Source organism: Oreochromis niloticus, linkage group LG8 (assembly GCF_001858045.2).
Source record: "Oreochromis niloticus isolate F11D_XX linkage group LG8, O_niloticus_UMD_NMBU, whole genome shotgun sequence".
NCBI lineage: Eukaryota > Metazoa > Chordata > Actinopteri > Cichliformes > Cichlidae > Oreochromis > Oreochromis niloticus.
This window is the reverse complement of record NC_031973.2, coordinates 5,057,172-5,081,446: the sequence shown is the minus strand read 5'-3', so window position 1 is coordinate 5,081,446 and position 24,275 is coordinate 5,057,172. Positions and strand designations below refer to the sequence as shown.

At 41.3% G+C, this 24,275-nt stretch overlaps 2 protein-coding genes across 6 annotated transcripts in view; one reads left to right on the top strand and one right to left on the bottom strand.

The window, feature by feature from the left end:
• LOC100699214 (rho GTPase-activating protein 44) overlaps window positions 1-17,399 on the top strand; it is a 102,746-nt gene extending 85,347 nt beyond the window's left edge. Inside the window, exons 17-22 of one of the 4 annotated variants that reach the window (XM_025909706.1) lie at window positions 2,142-2,159; window positions 4,348-4,539; window positions 5,279-5,812; window positions 7,485-7,600; window positions 8,919-9,302; window positions 11,331-17,399. In XM_025909706.1, the coding sequence (XP_025765491.1) occupies window positions 2,142-2,159; window positions 4,348-4,539; window positions 5,279-5,812; window positions 7,485-7,600; window positions 8,919-9,302; window positions 11,331-11,488 (1,402 nt within the window). In that variant the 3' untranslated portion in view covers window positions 11,489-17,399. The remainder of the gene's footprint in view (window positions 1-2,141; window positions 2,160-4,347; window positions 4,540-5,278; window positions 5,813-7,484; window positions 7,601-8,918; window positions 9,303-11,330) is intronic. The other 3 variants (XM_019362314.2, XM_019362317.2, XM_019362318.2) reach the window with 3 other exon arrangements.
• On the bottom strand, window positions 16,589-23,823 carry tex47 (testis expressed 47). 2 transcript variants are annotated; one of them, XM_003448642.5, is made up of 8 exons: window positions 23,664-23,823; window positions 22,274-22,346; window positions 21,085-21,188; window positions 20,933-20,997; window positions 20,097-20,172; window positions 19,774-19,908; window positions 19,539-19,686; window positions 16,589-19,365 (listed from the first exon to the last, which is right to left on the bottom strand). In XM_003448642.5, the coding sequence occupies exons 1-8, from the start codon at window positions 23,763-23,765 to the stop codon at window positions 19,328-19,330; spliced, it is 741 nt and encodes a 246-aa protein (XP_003448690.2). In that variant the 5' UTR covers window positions 23,766-23,823; the 3' UTR covers window positions 16,589-19,327. The 2 variants fall into 2 exon arrangements, with proteins under 2 accessions (XP_003448690.2, XP_025765492.1); XM_025909707.1 differs by lacking the exon at window positions 23,664-23,823 and adding an exon at window positions 22,523-22,674.
• Between the last annotated feature and the right edge of the window lie 452 nt (window positions 23,824-24,275).

Here is a 24,275-nt window from a genome sequence, read left to right as displayed (position 1 = left end):
GACCGTGTGGGTCGGATCAATAGAGCTCAACTTTCAGTAGAAACAGTCCTTAGAACCAGAGGCTGTTGCTCCACTAAAAGAAAGTCTGCTTTTACACTCAAAACCAGACATGAGTACACTTTAATTTCTTACTTAATTTATGTCAGTCTAATAAGTTAAGTAATATTTAGATACTAAACTTGTGGCACTTCTCTGCAACTCTGGGAGAGCAGGTGATGATTAGACAAATAGCCCAACATTCTTCTTCTTCTTCGACACTGATAGCGCACCTTAGATCCCAGCTTGGATTAAAAAGCAAGAATCATTATATTTACTTAATGTTAAAAGTGTAAGGTTAAAGGGGACCTTATTCTTGGATTATCCTGGAGTAGCTTTGTATGATTCACAGTTCAAAATAATCCCAGTTTGTCTGACCTCAGCCTTGCTACAGCCCTTCTCTTCATCCTCTGTCTGAAACTCACAGTTTGAGCTCCACCCATTTTCTTCTGATTGGCTGTGCCACACAAACAGAAGGTCTGAGCAGCAGGTGGGTGGAGCTTCCATTAGACTAGACTAAATAAAACTTATGATACTTTTGTGTTTTGTTACACAACATAATCTGATTGATAGCACTCATTCATTGAATCAATCACAAGAAGTGCAACGCTAATGCTAAATCACCACCACTAAGCTTCTATGTGCACCACAATTATCCTGAATGTTAATGTTGCTTGTTTAGCCATTTATCTTCTGAAGTAAAAGCTTCAAAATTCATGAGTCAGGTATTTACTACGTAATTTTTGCAATAGAACAAAAAATAAAAATGTCCAGAGCTACAAAAACTACTACAGGATGTATAAAAGCATTTTTTAAAAAAAAAACCCTGAACATTCTCTGAACCCACTGCCTGCGAGTTCAGGGAACTAGAAGTGCAAAATGCCAACTCATTTCCAGGTTTGAGGACTCATTCACTCTACTGAGGTCTAAAAAAGAGGTACTTCAACATATCTGCCGAGTTGCAGGATTTGCTCCCAGAAGAACTGCTTGAAGTCCTTTAAGCTGGTGATGCTCTTTAGCAACATTTCCAAATTCCACCTTTATACTGGCTTCATACTGGCCAGGGGTTGGAGAGCAGCCATGATGGCTCTTCTAACATCTGCTTATATATATTGTACGATGAAGCCGGTTAAATCCATAATGATTTTGTGCCTTTTTAAGTGAGTCGTCTCCTCCTGCTGCCCTGTTACAGCAGATCTTAGGACTCCTCCACCTGCCAAATCCCACTTTAACCCCTACTGATGTTTGATGACTTGTTGGGATCTTTCGGGAAAGTTGTTCAATTTTAGGAAAACTGTTACAAAAATCTCAAAATAACATTTGTATTTCGTGTAAACTGATAAGAAAGACTGATGCTGCATTAGGGTCTCTGTAACCTATAGCAAATCGTTGCTATCGGTTATAAAACCATCTCTGTTAAGGTTTTCTCTGCCACCCTTATATTTAGTGTTGGTAATATAAATCTGGTTCACTTCTTGATTTTGATGAGAGAATTGACATTGACAGACTTGCCCAAGGGTCTGACTGCTGGCTGGATTTCTAGAGGATTTCTATAGAAAACAGATGTTGAGAGTTCAGAAATGGTGCCTGTTGAAACACGTCCTTTATCGTGAACTACACTAAATCACTGCTGGTTGTGACTGCGAGTGAAAATCTGTGCAAAACTCACTGAAAGATCCTTCATAAAACCTGTTTCTTCCCAGGCTGTGTGTACACGCTCGGTAATATCAGTGGAAATGCTTATTATTGCTCAATCAGAGACCAACAAAAAGGAATGTCAAGACAAAGTGCCAGTCATTTTTACCTTGTGCTGCTACCACTGCAGAGAAACCACACTTACTAAAGACTCACTGCAGCTGCAGGAAACCTCTCATGTTTTGGGGGATTTTATTGTATCCAGCAGGGAAACATTGACCTGATTATAGCTAATTTCCTCCTTAGTTTTCGACATGGTTAAAGCCTCCATATTTCACTCTTCTCCTCTCTTAAAGCGTTATCCTGTTTCACTTCTTTGATAACAATGCTATTAACGAGTCCAAGCGGACGAGTCTTTCGTGGTCTCTGCTCGTGTCCTCACTGTGCTTGTCTCTGTTTTAACACTGCAGCATTAGGAAGATACAAAGGTACGGTATAGCTCCTTTTCCTCCAGTCATCCTCTTGTCGCTCTGTTCATCATCTGTTCGTCTCAGCTGCACGTTGAAAGGAGCTGTTTCTCATTTGTCATGTGTCTGAGTGTGTATTGCTTCATAGGGGTGTGTGTGAGATGATATATTTGGACTCCTGTAGTTCAGTGTCTCAGAAGAGTGGGGGGACGAGAACAAACAGGCCTGTTTCTCTGTGTTTACATAAGTAAGAGGCATCTTTGCAGTTTCTGATACCGGACTGACTCGTTCAGCCTGTGGATACAATAGCCTCTTGTTGCTTATCTCACCTGACTGCATAGTTACAGTTCCTGTTTTTGTCTTATCGTACTAATTGAGGGGTTTTTGTGGTAATCTATTTGAAATGGAAGCCAGTTAGTTTAGCTGCGGTAAAACACTATACTTTCTACTGACCTTGCATTATTAGTGCTGATTGGGTAGGGGGACGTCTGCTGCTTGTGGTCAACCATCTGTACAGTGTGCAGCCTTTCAGTAATTAAATAAAAAGCTTTTTCTCATTAGATCAGCCCTCCAGCACAGCTCAGCTCCATCAGCCGGAGTCAGCTGTCTACATGTGATGGAATTTTTTTTTCTAATATTCATTTGTCCAAAATGCATTTTAGACTCATTAGAGGATACTTCTTTTAAACAAAGGAAAACTCAGCAGGTTTAGTGATTTATGGCTAACAGCATCGCCCTACAAAGTTAGTTTACTTTTGTGTTTGATTTAAGACAACACTACTACTACACTAGTAGTAGTATACTTGTGTACTTCTGGTAAGTGTACAGACAAAGTATCCAACTTGAGACAGTTATTGACTTTAAAGTAGCCACCTTGACATCACAGGAGTAGGTAGTGTACCAAGGTTTCTCTAGTTTACTTTAAAAAGGGCCATAATTTACAAAATTTACAAAATAATGCTGTATTTGCTAAGAAACAAAGTGATTCAAAGCATAAACTTGCGAGGAAAGGTTTTACTTTTATAGAATCTGACTTCTGTTTGGATCCAGAAGAGTCGCCTCCTGCTGGCGATTTGAAAGAATGCAGGTCTGATGCATTGTGAATTGGCTTCACTTTCATATCTTTTCATATCCATCTTTTTATTTTTATTTATTTAACTTATTTATTTAGTGGTATGTTTTGGCTTGTGTAGGTTTCTTTCATTTTTTTAATTTAATTTTTTTTTCTTTGTTTGTGTAGATTTTTTTCTTTCTTCTCTATAGGCATTTGTTTCCAGGCAATAGTCACCTTATATATAAAATACATAATACTATATTGATACAATTTTAGACATTATTTTCACTTGTTTTACACATTTGGTTTTATACAGAAGAAGATAATGGCTTAGAAGGGAGTGGTGGGTGGATTTGGTTACCTTGGGCCTGCTGTTCCAACAGACTTTATGCCATGTTAAGTTAAACTACCTCAAACCCTAAGAAGAATTGACAAACCTTAAGTGTGGCATCGATCTTCCTCAAACTCTAGACAGCCAAGAGACCTATATGAGATCGACCAATTCTGTCTCAATGACACAGGAAAGTACATGTGTAATTAATTAGTTTGACAATGACTGTTTTCCTCAGTTAGCAGAGTGAAGCCCACAGTGGGATAAATGCATCAAAAACCCTGCAGAATTCACTGGATTAGCACCAGCCGTCTGAATTATATATAACTTGAAACAACCCTGAAACAACATACCTTTCTCATCAGGAGAAAGTACAAAAGATGGATGTAGCAACTGTGATGTCACACACTGCTTTACGAAGTCCTGCTCTGGCTTCATTTCTTTAGTCCCAGATGTTTCCACTTGCATGCAGCCATCAGTTAATTCTGCTGATTTGCACTTAAAATGAAAAGGACAGAAACGTACATTCTGTTTCATCCAAACTACTTTTTGTTTGTTTAGTTATTTAAAATATGCACAATTTCTCAGTTATTTACCATCATCTTGCAGGAGAATGTGTGTTGTTGCATGCTGGGAATCTTGTGAGTGAAGCCAAGCGACCCTACCTGCTCATCTGGGGTCGGCCTTTTTTTAAATGCACTGATAAAAAGCCGATCCCTTTTACCCCCCGTTGATGTGTTTTGGGTGTGGAAACCTGACCCCTGAACTACACACACAAACACGCCCTTTGACTTGATTGGCTGTGCATCTCTGTCCCACTGCAGCATGGGTGTCAGGGTGATGGACACTTCTTGGGTGTCGCGCAGGGGATCGTCGTCTACGCGTAAATCCTTGTCCACGCCACCGAGCGTGCACCCCCCCACCCCACCCATTGACGCGCTCATCCCCGAGCAGCCTGGGGAATTCTCAGCCTCCCCCTCCCCCACCCCTCCTCCCACTAGCAGCGACCGAGCCAGGTAAGGCAGTTGTGGCCCCACCCGTCCTCCTGTTTCACCTCCCCACCCTCCTTTATTCCTGCTCCACGCCCGCACACACACCTGCTGCCGCTGCTCGCTCGTCACCGCGTCTGCTGCCGCGCCCTGCAAATGACACCTGAACTGCGCTGTCTGCCCCTTCCAACCCCCACCCACCCCACCTCCACCCCTTGTTTTGTTGTCTGTCGTTCATCCTCACCTCTGTGTGAACCCACCCTGATGAGGCATGTCATTTAGAACTTCTTTTCATTTCAACATCTCCTCACCCCCTGAATTTCCTGAGTCACGTGTGGAGTTAATTTTCTGCCTGAGTGGTGATACTGCATATCATGTGAAGATTTCACTTCTACATATTGCTGGGTTTAACCAAAAGGTGTTGAAAGGTTCATCCACAGTTCAGTAGAAAACAATTTATTGCTGCATGTGCATGGATCACATCTCTCTTTTTCTTTTGCCATCAGTCCGAGCATCATTAGCAGCATAACGGTCCATTGTCGCAGGAGCCTGCAATGGATGAGGTGGCTGATTTTCTGTTTTATTATTTTGTTTTCTTTGTGCTCTTCCCCTCCTGGAGCCTTCACTTCACTGTCCCAACTACGATTACTCCTCACCTGATTTTTCCCTCGTTATGGACCAAACTTAAAGTTTCAAATCCACACATCCCTCGTCCTAGAACTAATGAATTCATCCGCTTGAATCACTGATATTTCTATCATTGCAGTTCAGACGATGCATCCTCCAATTGGTCGGACTCCTGTTACGCCTACCCCTCCCCAGAGGAGGAGAGGCCGCCTCCCCCTTACCCCTCTTCCTCTTCTTCCTCCTCTTCCTCCTCCTCTTGCTCTTCCTACTCGCTCCCTCACCACCATTTCCGCACCCGAACACCTCCGGGTATGCGTCCCGTTGCCCCCAGCGCCGAATCCGTGCCCCCTGGCCCGTCCCCTCCACCCCGCCACACTGGGTACAGCCCGCCCCCGCTCCCTCACTCCCTATGCCCGTCCCCTCAGCAGCTTGACGTCAACTCCAACCCCAAACCTAACTCCCTGCACCTGCCCAAACAGGCCTCCCCGTCTAACGCTCCGCATGCGCCCCCGTCCGAAACGAATGGCTCAACCCTTTACATCAAACCCCCGCTCGTTCTCACTCGTCACGATCTCTTCCTTGGCTCCCCGAAAACCCCCAGCACCCCTCTCTCTGCTCCGCCTCCATGGGCAGCCTGTGCCTGTAGCCGGGAGAGAGGAGCCAAGCTGACGAGGTAAATACAGAGCCCTGCTCAACCCGCTCCCACTAACAACACAAATCACACACAAATAAGGAGAGGCCCCCGCAGGGACAAGGAAGCACGAGAGAGGGATGATTTTTTTTAAAAAGAAAAAAAGAAACTCCCTTCAGTGCCACTCTACTCTGTGTCCTATTAACTCACTTGGTTTGCAGCTGTCAGTTATAGACATCAAAGCGCTTTAAGGATTCCATTATCACATCCATCTTTAATTTTGCTGCCATGTATGCAATCCATAACTTTCCATGTGAGCAGGGTATTCAGGAGCCTGTTGCCAGGCAACAAAGGAAATCCAAAGCTTTCAGTCAATGATTATAAAAGTCAGCGTTAATGAGTCAGTGAGCCCTGCGATTTTGAATGGGAAGGCAATGATGTATGCAGGAGCAAAACAGCACTGTTTGATATTTAAGGAAACCCCCAAAAACATCTGCTTTGGTTTACAGCAACACGTTAATATGAGTTTAAAGGGGACCTATTTTGCTTTTTTTATATACATATTTGCACTGATAGAGTAGCTTTGCATGATTTACAGTTCAGACTTGGTGCAGCGCCTCAGTTTATCCTCATCAGTTTTACCTACTTTAAGCCAAATTTCTTCTGACTGACTACTAGGTATGGTCACTGTTTTTGAATATTTAAATGGACTTTGTAACACAATATATTACATAACTATTTCTTACCTTAAAATAAATATTTTCCCCTTATATAAGGTTGCATTACCCCTCTACAAGCTGATTACCAGCAACCATTAACCCTCTCAGGCTCAAATTAAGTTTTAGTTGCTAATGCACAACCAAGTCCTGCAGTGGTACTTCTGAGTAAAAAAAATTCATAAAATATGTATGTGGGATAATCAGGTTGTTAGTGTTTTAACTGTTGCAAATCTGCAACGCCTGCCTTGAGAGGGTTAAACGAGGGAGGAAGTACACACTGCTAACTACCACATGTCAGACAAAACCAAAGACAACCACAGTCTTATAAAGCGCCCTTTAAAAAAAGATGAGGTCACAGTCCTGTCAGAGATGTTTGGAGGTACCGAATAGTCAAATACGTCTTAGTAAATATCAGAAAACATCTCTTTCTTCTGACGCTTATAAACAGATTTGAAGAGCAGGTGGTCTGTCCACTCTCTCTGTCACAGATATTACTTTTACATAAGCTGACCTCATTAATTTGAAACTTTAGCCATGTTTAATATGAAAATCCAGATACTGTATCAGCATAATAGGTTCCCTTTGAATGCCGGGTGCTTCAGTCGCCTTCCATGCCTCGTTTGCAGAAGAGTGAAAGTGTGTTGAGGTGTAGCTGGGGAGAGTCAGTCGATCAGAGAGTAAACTGGTTATGTTTTGACCTTAAGACCTTCTTCCCATTGGCATTCTGGCTACACTGTGCTGTAGGAGTAAGGAAAATTTATTAAGCTGTCAGGATATATTTGAATTTTCTTTCCTTCTTTTTTTGCTCAACAGTATAAGCTACATGTCCATCTGCAACAGTGGTCACCTGGACAGTTTGAATTATGGCTGCTCTCATATATTTTCCTATTTTTTTATAAAACAAAGAGATTTATGGAAGCAGGGTTAGTAAATTACAGAAGAAAGCGTATCGTAATGTGTGTGTTTGTGTGTTTTGTCCTTCACTCTCTCCTCAGTACTCTGAAGAACAAGGAGCTGTCTCCAGTGATTGGACAGAAGGGACTCCAGGGAGCAGTGACCTCTAGTGGACAGTCACAGCTCTCTGACCACAGTCCGCACACCTTGAGGAGAGGTAATACAACTAACTGGGCATGTATGACAGGGATCTCAGCTGGTCTCAAAAACATAGTAAAAATAGTAAAAGTAATGTCTTTTTGGGGGATTTAAAAACTCTGCACCTTGCCCAGTACTGTGACATTAGCAAAAAAGATGCAGCACACTGTGTTCATTTAGCTGTCTCTCAGGCTCTAATAGAATCTGTCTAATCTATTAGTCAGTGCTGTGAATGAGGTCATTTTAAGTTACAGTGAAACCTCTCATGTGGAGAGGATGTAAATCTGCAAAAGTGTGTTTTCATTCATTGTTTCCACTCTGGTTGCTGCACAAAAGAGTGGAAAAAGTCCTTGGAAAACCACATAATAACTGACTGACGGCTGCAGTAGAGTTTTATCTGCTAAAATATCCTCAGAGTTGAAGGATGGAGGCCGGTGTTTAGTTTGAAGAAATAAACTTGACTTGGTGCTGTGTGATTGAAGGGTTTAATTAAAGCAGGTATTATAATTAATGAGCAATTTGATGGTTAAATTTGTCTGGGGATCTTCAGAGTTTATTAGACTGAAGACGAGGCAAGCATCTCTTTTACACTTCAACTTTGATTTCACACATCACTTGTCAGAGTTGGCCTGTGAAAGAAATTGTGTTTTCTATGATTTGATATGTGGGAAATTTCACCAAAAAAACAGCTTCATACAGAAGAAAAGAATGACAAGAAGGTCACAATGCAGAAACATTAGTGCATTTGTTAATATGGCCAGAACATATCAAACATTTGAATTACATTGACTTTGGTTTAGCACCACACACTAACACACCAGGACATCCATCCTTTTGCATTAGTTATAAAAGCTAACTAGGGGGTGTACTTTGAAAATCTGACATTTCTGGCAATCCTGATAAGTCCATTTATTTTGAAAACTGATACAAATGTGATAATCCTGTTAAGGAGCTTTTATGTTGGAAATCTGGTACTATGAAGCATCCGGATACATTTCTATAACTAAAAAGTGACTTTTACTTTGAAATAGCATGTCAAAACATTTGTTTATTCTTAAAGCACACTGGTTGCTTTTATTTCGGAAATATGAGAGACCTTCGTTAATCATGATAACTTTTTTATAACAGTCAGCTTTTATATTGAAGATCTGGCCATTTAAAGCAAATTTCTTTTACTTTGGAAAAATGGGCATGTCAAAGATTTCTATAAAAACTGAACACTTTTAATTTGACAAACAGACATGCTAGCAGATTCCTAAATGCCTCTGGGGGCTTTTATTTTGGAAATATTGCAGACCCTGATCATCTTATGTTCTTTCTTGGTGGTCTCTCCACAGCAAAGAAGCTGGCTCCGATCCCGCCTAAAGGCCCTTACTGCCCAACGGGAGCCATGTCCGACCAGTCCACAGGTCAGCCGTCTCCAGTCAGCCTGTCCCCCACTCCTCCCAGCACCCCCTCCCCATATGGCTTCAGCTACCCGCAGGGATACGCCACCATCGGCTCCCCGGGTCAGGTGCAGACGGTCACCACCCCGTCTCTGTCTTCTCCGCCCTCATTGGCTGGGACTCTCACCAAAGCCAGACCGACCCCCAAGCCGCCCCGGCAGAGACCCAGCCTGCCTCCTCCTCAGCCTCCATCCACACCTGGCACTAGTCCCCAGTCTCTGGAGCACTCGTCAGGGCTCCTGGACGGTCTTTCTCCTGGGGAAAGCATGTCCACTGGTAATGCTAAACTTGACCGTTTTTTTTGCTATATGTAGATTTTATAAATAATATGTTTGACAAATATTATGAATTATTATTTAAGTTCATGAACTTGGATGTATATGCACCGTTTTTGGTCTTTTCATGACATTTATTGGCGATAATGATAGATGTAGAATAACAGCAGACTATCCTTTGGTGTCCTTCTACATCAGGAGAGGAGTCATGTATTATGTATTTGTTTGCCTCTCCATCACCTGCAGGTTCTAATCATGATTTTCATGTAATTTCTTCCCCTCTTATCGTCTCACCTGCAGCGGTATGAGGCGAGAGGTTCAGTGTGATTCTGTGTGTGAGAGGGACTTTTAGGGTAAGCAGGAGTTTCTGTGCTAAAGCCTCCCTTCCCCTCCTCTTCAGTACCCTCAAACCCCAAACATGGAGCCGCCCGCTGACATGCTCACAACACAGTGAAGCTGCCAGTAGATGCAGGTTTAAGATTATCCGCTGCTCTACGGCAGCCTCACTCATATGACCATACAGGTGCTGTGTTCGGTCCACCTTTTACTCATTTTGTTGGCCTTTGCATGGTGGCTGAGACTGATGCATGGCTTACATGGGCGTGCATACCGGACTGTCCACCGATCACAGCCTCTCCCACGCTTAGGATTCCCACCCATAATGCCCTGCTCCAGCTGCCCCTCCTCTCCCTGGCTTCATCAGTCACCCCGCCCACACACCCCTCACGCTTCCCACCGACTCCACCTCTGTCCCTCAGTCAGTGCACTTCCTGTCTGCACCAGTTTTCCATCACATGTTGCACACTAGATGTCTTCACTGTCAATATTATAGTTATATATTATATAAGTACACATGTACTGCATGGCATGCTTTATTTATTTTATTAGTTTACTGTTTGCTTTGTTTTTTGCTTTGTGAGGGGCTCCTTAGATTATATAGGTAGGTAAGCACAAGCACCAAAGGTCTGTAATATATGAAGGGAGAGCTCGGCTTATCCAGGTAACTTCAGGTCTAACCTGGGGTTTTCAGTATTATGTCGGTTGTTTGCCTTTACTAGGGTACATTACCATGGTAACATGGCGTAGACCTAACCTGGATCAAAGCAGGAAATGTTTAAAATTAGACATCAACAGTAATGAAGTCACTGCCTACTGACCAATCAGTTCTCTGTTAAATAGCATCACCTTTCCTTGAGCCTCTTGATTGTAAACCATCAGATTTTACTGTCAGCCTTACAGTCTGAGTTTTTAGTTTTCTTTTGTGGGTTAATATAGGCTAAACTTTGTTTTTTTAGCAGTTGTTTTCCAGTCTTACTGATAAAAGTGTCTGGTCAGATTCTCATAGTTAGACTGATACACGCCGGGGTTTAGCCTGATTGTTGACGTTAGGGTGAATCCAGATAACAGAAAGAGATCCTGGGTATGCTGAACTTGCCTCAGAAGCCATGACCCTTTGTTGCCTGCTTGCTTGCAGTGGATAAAAAGAGCTTATAAACTGCACAGATATGGTTTGGATTTTGTTTTGCCTGCATATATTAAGTCCATGTGGCACATCAGCAGGATTTTGATTTTGACAAATAGCCACAGGGTTCAGTGACAGGAAATCTTAATTGTGTTGCATAAAATGCTAGTTTGGTCAAAATAATCTGACTGCATCGATAGTTAGTGTTTGTTGTGTCATTGTCCCCTCTACACAGAGCTAGCTCCACACAGACACAAGCTCTCACATTTTCCAAAGTCATCCAATGAGCCAGATTGAAGTCGTCTCTGTGCCCCTGGGCCTCATGTTTGACACCCCCTGCCCACCATTAGGGAATGGTGATGTTCAACAGCCACATACACTTTTTACGCTGTGAATCCCTGTCATGCATTTTTTATTTATTTCTTCACGCTTCCAACCTTGGTTTGGACGTCTGCTGTGTGTGACATCATTCAGCGCTGATGAATCACATCTGGAAGGATCTTTTTCTCTGTTTGCATGGTTTTTATCTGTCTGCTTATCCTCTGCTTGTTCTCTCTGCTCTGCCAGATTCCCTCTGCAACTTGGACATCCCCGTCATTAACATGGAACTGGACAGTATTTTTGACTTGACCCACATCTCCCCCTTCAGGAACTCAGTGGCACAGCTGGAATCGGCCAACAGCAAAGAGGACTCTGAGGAAGAGTCTGAGAGCACAGTGCTATGACGCCACCGAGTTCCCCCACCCTCTCCGTCAAGCTACTGCTGCGCCGTCTCGATCATTCATTGACCTTTCACCTCTCCAGCTGCATTAACTTCGGCCTCAGTGGCCACCTCTGGACCTCCTCATCACGCCTCACCTGTGCTCAATCCAGAGGGGCCAGCGTGTACAAAAGAAAAAAGCACTTCTATACAGTAAAATAAAAAAATCTGGTGAACACACATACACACGGTTTTGGCGACAGTGTTGTCAGGGGAAGATTTGACATTTTGCATTGGCTGGATGTTTGTTTTTTTTAATTTAACTTAATGTTTTCTTTTTCTTTTTGCCTTATTTGATTCACTTGCAATATTGCCTTTAACCTCACTCACACGAGACTGGAAACAGGCTGCTGGGAGGATGAGTGCTCTTTGCTGCTGCTGCTTTTCATGAGTGAATTTCAGAACAAACTAACACAGTGCTGTACATCTGTCCTGTTAACTTCCTTCTGTCACCATTCATCTCCTCTTGGCTTGAAACGCCTCTGGCCCCGAATTTCAGTCCCACTTGAGCGTTCACTGTGAGTGTGCCAGTGTGTCGTTTTGGAAAGCGCGCGTGTGTTTTGCTAGTGTGTGTGACGTGTTAAGTGAAGTGGTAATTGTATTATATGATATTGCACTGTCGGTGTCGTGGAGCAAAAACAGGAATGAATGTTTTAGATGTTTAGAAGTTAACTAAGCAGGTTGGGAAGCGGTTAAACGCCCAATCACTCCTTTCTCTTTATAACAAGGCATTCAGTCAGGATATCAGTCACTGGATATTTATTGTTTATACTGTACATTTTCAGAGTGTATGATACGATTAACAATCTAACTCAGATCATATTTTGTATCCACGGGAGAGCTATATAGTTGATGCTGTCAGGGAGCTATAAAGTATATGAGATACATGCTGTAGTTATGAAACGTCCAGCAGTATGAAAAATGAAAAACTCAATTGTGTTTACTCAGAAATATTTTTTGGCAGGACGCAAAGCCGCATGAGATCTTTCATTTCTCTTTGTCGAGTTAGGCGTCATTTCAGTTTCAAGGATGTACAAGTTTGTAACTATGAAGCCTGGAGTGCATAACCACATCGTTTATTTTTTTTAAATTAAATAAATTTCATCTACAGAGCAGCAGCGGAGGCTGTGAATGGCCAGCTCTGTGGGTGGGGTGCCCTGTGGGGTTTTCTTATGTGTTTCCTATGTCACGAGACATTAGGCAGAAACCTATTAAATATTAAACATTTTGCATCGCTTTGCTGTTCCCACTAACCGTTGGTCAGAGCATTAGCTTGATAGTGATACGATGCTTGTCCTCAAACACTCTATGCTAAATAATTTGGCAAACCTAATTATTTTATATTGTATCACTTTTGGACCTGCTATCCACCCATCCATTATTTTTCTGCTGCCTACTTGGGTTCAGGCCATGGTAGGCAGAGATGCCCAGACCTCCCACTTTCCAGGTGTTCTGGTGGGAAACCGAGGAATTCTGAAGCCACCCGAGAGCTCAAATCTGAAAAGCGTCTCCAAGGTCGCCTCCCAGTAAGACATGCCCACAACACTTCACTTAGTAGGCATCATAATCAAACCACCTGAGCTGGCGGGTCTACTCTGAACTCCTCCTAAATGGATAACCTCCTCATCCTGACTCTGTAGATTAAGGTCCCAGTCGCACAGGCCTAAAGACCTGTCAGTGATCCCATGGTACCCACCGGTCACTAAGGAAAATTTGTATTCCCCAACTGGTTGCCAGATGGTTGCTAGAAATTGTTGGCAGTCTCTATGTGAAATTGGTCAGAAAGAGGTATACGGTAATGCACCAAAGACCCCCTTGTGATTGCTTTGGATGTTTGCAGATTGCCACAGTTGCTGAGCAGTAATGAAACTGTGGAAAGTGGGATGCAAAGTGGAAATGGAGATCATTCGCCTGCAACGGTTGAAGTAAAAAATTTAATGTTTTGAAAGGAGTTGGTTGCAGTTGTAAGGGATGACTTTTACTTTGATGGTGAATGGTCTCCGTTTCCTTTTCACGCAGGAAGTAGCATGTGCTTCACTGCGCTTTTTTTCTATTGCTCTTGGTGCAGCACCATATTTGAGATCAATTTCACCCGGCGACAGTCACTCGCCTCCAATGATTCGGCTAATACAACTTTTTCCTTAGCGACCAGCGGTTGCTAGGCATTCATATCTAGGCCTGTGTGATTACCTTACACCCTTAGCAAGCAATATCATTCACTTCAGCTGTTTTTCTTGATATTTTTAGCTATTTTTAGCTCAGTTTTTGGTCTCCACCACTTCATGAGAGAGACATATCTGGCTCTTTAGGTGCCAAACACTCCATTAAATGCATCGACCAGCTGCTAACTTTGTGTGTTTGCTGTTAGCTTAGCAGATGTTGTTTGAAACAACACTGATGAAACCAGTAAGACTGACACAGAATGCAAACAACAGGTGGAAATATGCTAAAAAACAAAGATTTGAGAGATTATAGAATGTGCAGTGCCACACTCCAGGATTCATATAGTGCAAACTTGTATTGACATATTGAACCATTCTTGGGAAAGCATTCTCAGAGCAACAGCCCTGACACATTTTAACATCCTATCATATCGTAGCAAAGCCAGAAAACAGTCTACAGACACTCTCAGAAAAAAGGTGCTTGGTCTCTTATAAATAAGCACAGTTTTTCTGTCATTTTCAGCCACATTCACATTACAGTTTATATGAACCCTGCCTGATGATGCTGATATTTTTGGTCTATCTTAGTGAAACAGAGGCAAGTGCAAAGATATGTGTGTATATGTGTTTATTTTGATGAGAGTATTTATACAGAGATATTTCTGAATACTTTTTACTAGGTATGAGGAGCTGTGGTCGTTTCCGCTGCACATGAATCTGAGGAATTTCTTTTTAAAGTATTCAAACGTGGGACCAGAATTGCTCTGCTGCCGCATCAAAACCTTTTCAGGAATCGCAGGTTCAGTTTAAGAGGAAACTTGAAAATCAGTTAAACTGGAGTAACAAGGTTTGTGTACGACAGCAGTAGTTTGCTATTTGCCTTGCGGTGGGTTTTTGTTGTGACCTATCCAGATTTATATGACTTTCCTTTTGTCCTGAGAACATCCACTACACATGGCCTCAAAGTCACTGTGCTGCTCTACCTGTGTCTTTCTTTAAAGCGCGATATCACTCACAGGACTTGTAAATACCGAAGCCTCTATACAGTTTGTTCTGTATATACTGAAGGGAGAAATTCATATATATATAAATACATAGATATATACAAATACTGTATTGAAAAGGATAAATGATGACGAACATCCATACTGTATAATATTATAATGTTGCTGGAACTAGCACAGCAATGCTACATTCACACCAAGTAACATGAAGTAAACTTCGCACAGAAGCCTAACATGGTACAGCAGACTGAAAGGTCAAATCTAGTGCTTGTTTTGCAGTTTCTGACCTCAGAATGAACCTCTTGAACTTTTAGACTTGATTTTAGACAAGAAAAAAACAGCAACACATCACTGCAGCTACGTGAAAATTCAAGACGGCTCGTGCAGCTTTGAGCACATTTCCTGACATATTTGAGATTCATGGAAATGTGATTGTGCGTTCTTTAGAAATAAAAATAAGTGTCTGTGGGTTGCTGCCGTTGCAGTGACGCATCGATCACAGTTTGAAAGGTTTAAACAGACTCTGCATGAAAACTGCTGCATTACTGTCTTTTAGACAGCAGAACCAGACAGCAATGCAACACAGGTTATATATTTAAGAAAAAACAGATGTTAAACAACGGTTTGCATAGAACAGATTTTTTACAAGCAGAAAATTTTAAATTGGTGCAAAAAAGAAATACTGGAGGTCATCCAAACCATCAAGATGCTTCTTTTATCTGACTAAAGCTTAATTTATAGTGCTGCATTAACCTGTAGAGACCCTGTATCCTCTATGGCATAGCCTGGCATCCACCTTGCTGCTGTGGAAACGCAGCCTGCAGTGGCAGTAATACGCTCAAAACTGTATATTGATTATTACAAGGATAATGCCTCTGTGAACCAACGTGTAATAGGCTCTAGTTGTATTTAGTGTGCTCACAATGCTAATTCATTACCCAGTGTTAATGTAACACTGAAAAACAACTCCTTTTGACAGTTAATAGAATTGAATATTGGGGAAATGACTCCATTCATGTTTATTTTTTTATATTACAACTGTAATTCCAACAAGGACATTTTAAACAGTTGGTTTTTACACACCCAGTAGCTGCGGAGCCACAGCTGGGCAGGTGTTTCTGGCTCCTTTTTATCTATTTGCTCTCTATTTACCTGTGTTTTCGCTTTCCACCACCTCCTCAGAGAAATGTCTGGCTGTCAAGATGCTAAATGCTCCACTGTGATCTCATAGTGACTGGTTCTGAGATCTAGTTTGAACCAACGCTGATGAGAGCAGTAAGATTAAGCAACGCTGGGTCTGATTTACCACCATAATCGTGTGGTATTTTTCTATTTTCACAGCTCTGACAGTCTGAAGTTTTCTCTCTTTCCCGTTGTTCCGCATTTATTAGCTCCAAGTCCAACACAGCAGAGCAATGCAGACACAACAGCGCACAGGTATAAATGTAAAGCCAGGCGACTCATTATGACATGGGAGCCACTAAAGGGCCATGATAGGAAAGAGAAATCACATGAGGGTCCAGACATTTTTAATTTGTAGTTTTAATTAATGTATCACTCATATAGCCTCTTCACTTTGTGGACATAAAGCCGTCAACATGTCATGAGGCGTACGTTTGATCATGATCTTTGATCGTGTTGTTTCCCTGTACCATAGGCGAGCCTTTCTGGATGCGCATAACAGTGAATGAAGCAGCTCTATTACTACGAGACCGAGCCCTTTCTTGCTTTCCTCGTCGGCTAGCTTGTTAGCTTGCAGGTGCTGTGGATGTCTGCCTGTCTATGTCATTTTGATGGGACGCTTGTTGCTGTGCAGACCACAAAGAACACTGGCCAGGCCGAACATTAAGAACCTATATAAATGTGTGGGCCAGATTTAAAATTTGAGGGACTTGATTGTTTTTAGCATAGGCTGATTCACCACAGGACTATAAATTAAGCTTCCTCCACAAACTGTAGAAAAAGAAAGCTTTCCATCACTCAGCACCAAGAAAAGTTGTCAATTCTGAGCAGATTTCTCTGTTATGTTTGGAAAATCCATTTAATTACTGATAAAAACAGTTTCAGATTAACTTCCTGGTACTCAAATGATCTTTAAATCTACCAACTTCTTATTTTTTGCTTTAAAAGAAATGCTGTTCAATCAGATTTTGAATCAATACAGCATAGTTTTACGATTTAAATTTAATATTTAAAAAAAAAAGTTTCTTTTTCAAATTTGCTGTTGCAGTTAGGCTGTGCTGAGGTGAATGGTCTGTCCTGTCTTTGTTTCTGTGTTACAATGTGCTGCTCTTCGTTTTTGTACTAAAGGGTCTCAGATCAAAGCCTGTACATACAGAACACGTCAAACACGACTTTATTAACAATAACCCAGTCGAGCAAAGACAGCCGGCAAGAGATTCCAGAGACAGTTTTCAGTATTGCAGCTTTTGCAAGCATGCCCTTTGAGCACTAAACTTCGAAGGCCTTTTTTTACATCGGTGGAATGTACTGATAGACATTGTCCACCTCATAGGTTGTGATAAAGGCGGATTGTGTGTGTTGTGACATAGTTTCAAGAGTAAGAGTGTGCAGGGGTATCAAATATCGACATTGTGCTGTGTGGAACTCGGAAGCATGCTTTTTATCCATGCCTATGAAATGCGTCACATCTTTGGTCCTATTTAAATGTGCTTGTATTTATTTTTTATAAGTGAATAGATCGACCTTTGCAAAAAAAGAAGAAAATTCAGTGCTGCCCTTTGACCTTTTTGAGTCAAGCTCCCCCATCAGTTCTGCCAACAGTTTATTTAAATCATTCATGATTTCCTATTTGCTTTCACCACGTATCCTCGTATGTTCCACTGGTTTTATCTATAGCAAATCAAGAAAAGCACATCAGACTCAAAACAGATCAACAATGAAACAACATGGAGGAAAAGACAGAATAATTCACTTTCAGAGGACTGAACATCTGCTGAAAACATCTACAAATGAGAAACAAACTGTGACGTGTAGGGTCACGTGGACCCGTGCAGTCTGTAGATTACACTGTGGTGCATGCAGCCATCTCCATTCATCCTTTTCTTTGCATAACTTTAAGTTCCAAGTAACGGGGGCCAAAACAAAAAGGGAAAACGTGATCGATCAAGGAATCTTTTTTTAAAAAGTTCTTTGTGTCAAACTGTAGTGATGCTGTGGACTCTTTAAAGTTTGGAGTACAGATGAAATGCCTTTTCTTGGACTTGCTTTCTCTCAGTCACCAAGTGGAACACAGTGTAAGATAAAAATGAGAAAAAAATTAAATTAATCCTCATCCGAATGTTGAAACTATTAAAATGTTTTTTTTTATATTACTCGGATGTTCTGTGCTTTTTGTTCCAGACAACTGTCATTTAAATCGGTGTAACTGATGACAGAAAGGCTTTCTGAAATATCAGGAGTGCAAAAAATATTTCAGGCAAGTACAACAGATGAAAAAGGACATTTAAATCCTCACGGGGTATTTCAGAGAACTTCTAATATCACTCCCGCTCACCGATGTCCGGTTTCAGGGAGCCTGTAAGATACTCTTCAGCTGAACTATAGAACAAAAACTGGAAACTTTGTAGGTAAATTTTTACTTCACGTTTTTATTAGAAGAGCTCAAGACAAAACATGAAGACTCCTATGACTGTAGTAAAACAGCTTCCTGTGAGTGTTCGGGACACCACAGCATCAGGAGCCTCTTTACAGCATCTGCCATTGTGATTTAAGGAACATGGACAGCTGCAGACACCACAGCCAAGCATGACCTCCACCACCTGCAGCTGCTGTGTTGTAAAGTAAATTCTCTGCCTACAAGTTTATGGTCGCAAAAAGATGGGAGGCACACAGAAGTCCAGACGAACCCATGTGATCAGTTTCACGATGTCATTCAAACCAAGGCAGACACACAGATGCAGAAAGTATAATCAAGCCTTAAGTGTCCTTGTTAACCTGCATAAGCACCGGCTTCTTATACACACATGAAAGCTTCTAATCTGGTTTAACTGATCCAGATTCAAGGAAGTGCCCTTATAAATCTTTAACTGAACACAAGTATGTGCACATTAGCAGAATGCTAGCATTTCATTTATTGGCATTTATTAATTGAGGATGTAGTGGATCACTGTACTGTGACACATGACAATTTGCACGTGACTGGATTGTTATAATACAAAAACTTGTTGCAAGACATAAGTAATGTATTTTTTGAATATGTCTTTATTTTAGAATGGGAAAACAAACAAACTCTATTAGATCGCAATACATGGCTAGCTACACAGACAATAAAAGGGAAGCAAAGAGTGAATGGATCTTTTGGACACGTACTATTTATCCTAAAAGACAGGAAAAGCAGAGGATGTCTGACGACCACAAGTATCATTAGAATAAGTGAACAGCAAGTGCAGCAAATATTTTCAGTGTAGGAACAAAAAACAGTCTACAGGGAAAAAGTCAGCCTCTGATTCTGTATAAAGTTGCTGGTGCTGGATTTAGTACAAACAAAGGCATTTGTTTCAAATCTGGATAAATAAACAAACAAATCATCAGCTTGGTGAAATGGAAGTGAGTCACTGAGTTCTTTAAGATGTCCAGGATGTAAAATATGTGGCCTTTGACATTTTGTTCAGGAGGTTAAACAGCAGAGAAAAGGTTTCTTGGATTCAGTTGTCCTGTTAAACCATCAGAACATTGACAGTGTTACTTATGTATTATATTTGCATTCATATGTATCTGATCCAACACAAGGATCTATACAAAGATCAGTGTGTATTTACTAACTTCTAATATTTTCGTATTGGAAGTGTTCTTATAATTCTTACACCAACTGGAAGCTGTCACTTACCAAACTCCATACTGATGTTTAAGGTGGATTTGTACATATCTAAGTACTGCTGCGGGCTCAGGAGTTCCTCTCGACCCAAAAGCCTTTCCAGAATTTTCTGATGGACGATCAGCTCCGGCGTCTCATCCAACACTGACCCGGGAAGAGCCTTAGATTGCAATCAGGAAGTCAGAGAAAGACTCTGAGAAAGTTCTGGTTTTCAAAACGGAAAAAGATCATCTGCAAAGAAACACACCTTAGATTTTTCAAGCTTTTTGCTCAGATTTTGCAGCGTTGACAGGACACTGCATACAAGGGTCTCTATGCTGACTTCTTCATCCTCCAGTACCTTAACTGCAGGATCCCTGATCACCTGATCTGCACCCAGCACCTTCAGTCACACAGCAATACATACACACAGGAGCCAATCAGAGAATCCAATGTCGTGAACTTTAAAGACATGAGATATGACTACAACTATTATGTCTCATTTATGTACTAAAACATTTGCATTCTCATAATCCTCTCATGCATTGAAATACTTCAAACAATCAAGTGCAAAGATAAAAGACAGCTAACCTTGTAGCTCCACTGCTGGAACAGCCTTCTTTGAGGGTTGTGATCCAAAAACAAAATCTTTACTTCCAGCAAGGTGCTAAAAAGGATGTGCTAATAATTATTATGGTTCACACACAACAGCAGGTTGAGTGTGAAAGCTTAAATATTTATTTGCCTGCAGCCAGAAGGAGCAGCTGTTGGTCTAAAGCAACAAAAGCACTGTGGGAGTTTGCCACACTGGCAACAGCCGACCCACTAGAGCTGCTTCATAGAAATACACACATAAATGCCACACTGGTCACTGCTGTTGACTGGAAGGATGTGTCAATGTGGTGGCCATTTTGGAGCGAGGCAGCGGCGCCTCATAATTTCAGTCCAGAACTTTCTAAATTTTGTACTACAGTAATTGACATGCAGCTTGATTTATTACAGATGCCAGACATGTATTTATGATACTTAGTTAAGGTTCAAATGCTGTTTTTCATACTGTTTTTCATACCAAAGGCTTAGTTTTGACATGTTAGAACAGTAGGAAGCACAAAAGTCTGGAATGGTCAGACACTGAGCGAGATGACGGCAGCAGAGAAGCCCAGATGCAACAGCTTTGCGTCTTTATGCTAAAACACACTGCAAGGAGTCGACTGCTCAGATATTATGATAAGCTTTTGTCACATTTGGTGAATCTGAACTGATGCAAGGCAACCCCAGGATTATATTTGCCTTCTCTGTGGGTGCTGTGGCATGAATTTCTTAACAGACAGCAGACAAGCAATAAATATGAGTGAAATGGGATGCACCATATCTCAGCGTATAATATATATATAGAAGTCATCCGCAGTATAAGAAAGTATGATTACCGGTGTGGCTGTTGTTGCATGACTTTGACGTCTCTCAAAACAGAAGTCAGAATATCCCTGGACGACTGGAAGAGAGAGGCACAGCAAACCATGAGCGCACACTTTCACAAACTTCAGCCATACATTTGTTATTTCTGTGCAGGAGAACTTACTTCAATGATGTGCAGCAGGTAGGATGGATAAATAAGCAGCAGGCCTGTTATGTGATCCCATATGTACTGTTTGTTCAGCTGAAAGTTGAGATTTTCATAATGAGCTGTGTGGAAACAACAGAAGACAAAACCCTCTTGTTTTAGGGTTCATCATTTTAAAAAGCAAAATGAATGCCTTTAAAGTCTTTTCAAGATCTAATAATTAAAGAATTATGTATTATATTCAGCCTTTTACAAACGAGCCACAACTACCAGCTAAGCATAAGACCGAACATGGCAAATTTCTTCAGTTTTTAGGCCACTGAACAGATTCAAGAAGTCACTTTGATGTAGGGTGAGTCTTTGGCCAAATCAAAGTGAAATTGATTTTACTGATTAATATTCTCTCAGATAAATATCCTTCAGACAGACTAATTAAACTTCTTATCTGTGTTCTCTTAGCTGTGATTCCAGAAGTGTAAAACAGACATAAAGTAGAAAATATGGCGCTTTCAGATATTTTAAACTCTGAACATGACCTACTCTGAACCAAATTATGTGTTCAGAATCAGTTGCCATGGTGATCTAGCCAGGTAAATAAGAGAGCCACCTTCACAGCACTGAGAAGTCTGACTTTAATCGCAACATAACAAATCCAACAAACCAATTCATCTTGTTTCATAGCACACACTTCTGGTGAGGGTTAAGAGGTTAAAAGTTTTAAAAAGCATTTTCAAAAAGAATATTATTTGCTATAATTTATCTGTTTCATTACTGGGAAATCATTAAAAAAAATTAAGACCTTATTTGTCTGTTGTTTTTTTAATATCACAGTTTTTAAAAACTGTATTCAGGCTTCCTTCTGTTTTCGACACACAGGTACAGCCTTTCCTGGGGGCTTCTGTGGGCTTTCTATTCTAACCTTAGTCAAAGAATTTATTTCTTTTTTACAGGAAAGGCCTGCAGACTCACTCACACATGGAGGTGTGAAAGCTATAAAAGCACCAAACACAGGAAACGAGACAGTCTTTCACTGCTCTCGTTCAAATTCAACAAGAAGCCTCAGTATTTCAGGGCAGCAAATTAAGTAGGAGTATTCATTTGTCCTGCCAGTATAACAGGATCATTCCCCTAAAGAAAAACTGGGTTCAGTTGGCATCAGGTGATTAGTCCCTCAGTCTCTGTAGCTCTAAGGTAATTGCTGGCTGACCTCCCAGGTCTGTCCTATCAGCAAGGTCGTGGGGGAGCCGAGAAATCATTATCAGCCGCTGCAGGATGATCTTCTGTGGAGAGAAGGTGGGGGGGAGACTTAGATAGCCTGCAGAGTGACAACAGAATAAGCTCTGACATGCAATCCAGGCACAAAAGGAGGATCATTATCAGGTGCACATTTAAAATGTAAGGCTGTGTGCCAATATTTACAACCTGAGCTCCTTTCCATATTAAGCTAAATACAAACCGCATCATCCCCCAGATTCTTCCTCCGTGTCAATAAGTGATGAAATAAACTAGTCCTAGTTTCCTCCTCCTCCTTCTTTTCCTCAAAACCCTTTTTCTCCATCTCTTTGCTTTAATCTCTGTCTGACTTCCTTCGCCGTCCGATTCAAGCACTGACTGAGTGAAGGCTAAGCGAGCTGCCCGACTTCACTGTTTATAAAAGCGCATATCCTAGAAACCTATTGTTCTGCAGGTCCTATTAAACAAAGCCTGCTGCAAAACACACTGGTGCGATTAACACAGCAGCCAATCGCAGAGCAGCACAGCCTCATAATCAGGGTACTTCAACCCTAACAGGAAGACGGACAGTGCATGTAGGGATGGCAGGTGTCTACATGGTGATTTGCACACACACTCTTACTATCTATACTATGATGATGCTGATGATGCATTGTCTTACTGCAATATTCAAAGCCGACCCTAGAAAAGCATCATCTGAGTGGGTGTAAATGTTGCACTAAAACCTGTATATGTATTCCAGCACTGCTTTTCCAGATGTGCAAGCTGCCATTTCCCCTGGTGCTAAAGTTGATGTTCAGCTTTGTCCCTCATGCACAGAGATTTCTCCAGATTTCTTTGATAATATTATTTGCCATAGATGATGAGATATTCATACTCTTTCCTTTTAACTCACTCTTTCATTTCGACTCCGTCATTGAGAAAAAATATTCTGTAACTGTTCCACAATTTGTAGATGTAGTTTTCTGCCCACCTTTACTTCTGAGAGCCTGTGTCTCTCTGAGATGCTCTTTTTATACCCAGTAGTTACTGAGGAACCTAATTACTTGTAAAATGTTCTTCCAGCTGTTTCTTTTTAGTCCCATTTACTTGTCCAGTCTTTTGTTTCCCCCGTCCCTTTTTTGAGACCTGTTGCTGCCATTAGATCATATTTTTCTTGAAATAGTAAAATGTCTTTGTTTTCGTTTTCTATCTTAAATCTTGTCCAGCTCACTCTTCACTCTTCATCTGTGTGAAGTCATGTAAATGACTTGTACTCATTTCATAGCACAACGTGTGTATATATACTACTGCTTATGTTTTGGGGTCTTTCAGCTTCATTTTCACTCACACATCACCCACGTGTCCGTTATAAAAACACAAACCTCTCTCACTTTGCCGTAAATCACATCAAACATTGATACTGTGTCTGCATCCTCTGGATCTTTCCACGCAACTGGAAAACCGTCGACATCCAGCTGCGACATCTCGACCCTGTTTAACGGCTCTTGTCCGGTGTGTTGTCCGTTACCATCGCAACACGCTCCGTCAGCATACGTTCGACGTCAGTACATACGTAGACACAGATATGTGTACGTGTACGTAGTCACCAATTACTAGACTGTTCGCTTATTAATACACTTTATTTGTCCGAAACTTCCCGTTAGAGCAGCCAAAATATGAAACACAACCTGTGAGAGTGTAACTGAAAAACGGGATGTAAAATAAAAATAAACATTTTAAATAAATAAATAAAATACTTAATGACAAAAATAAAATAGATTTGGACTCCTAGGTCCAAATCTATGATTGTCTCGGTTGGCATTGTTACAGACTGGCAGTCTGGCCCATCGGGGGGGACCTGAAGAAAATTGATGTGAATAAAAATGCATATGTTTCTTAAGTGCTCACATTAATTAACACGCAATGCTTAAATAAGCATAAACCTAAATGAAAATATACATAAGGTAGAATAAAACACATCGAAAGGAGCCAGT

Coding starts and splice junctions, on each gene's coding strand:
- tex47 (XM_003448642.5), bottom strand. CDS start 23,765: ATGTCGCAGCTGGATGTCGACGGTTTTCCAGTTGCGTGGAAAGATCCA. Junction 20,173..20,932: donor ATGCAACAACAGCCACACCG/GTAATCATACTT, acceptor CATCCTTTTTAG/CACCTTGCTGGAAGTAAAGA. Junction 19,909..20,096: donor TCCAGCAGTGGAGCTACAAG/GTTAGCTGTCTT, acceptor GTGTGACTGAAG/GTGCTGGGTGCAGATCAGGT.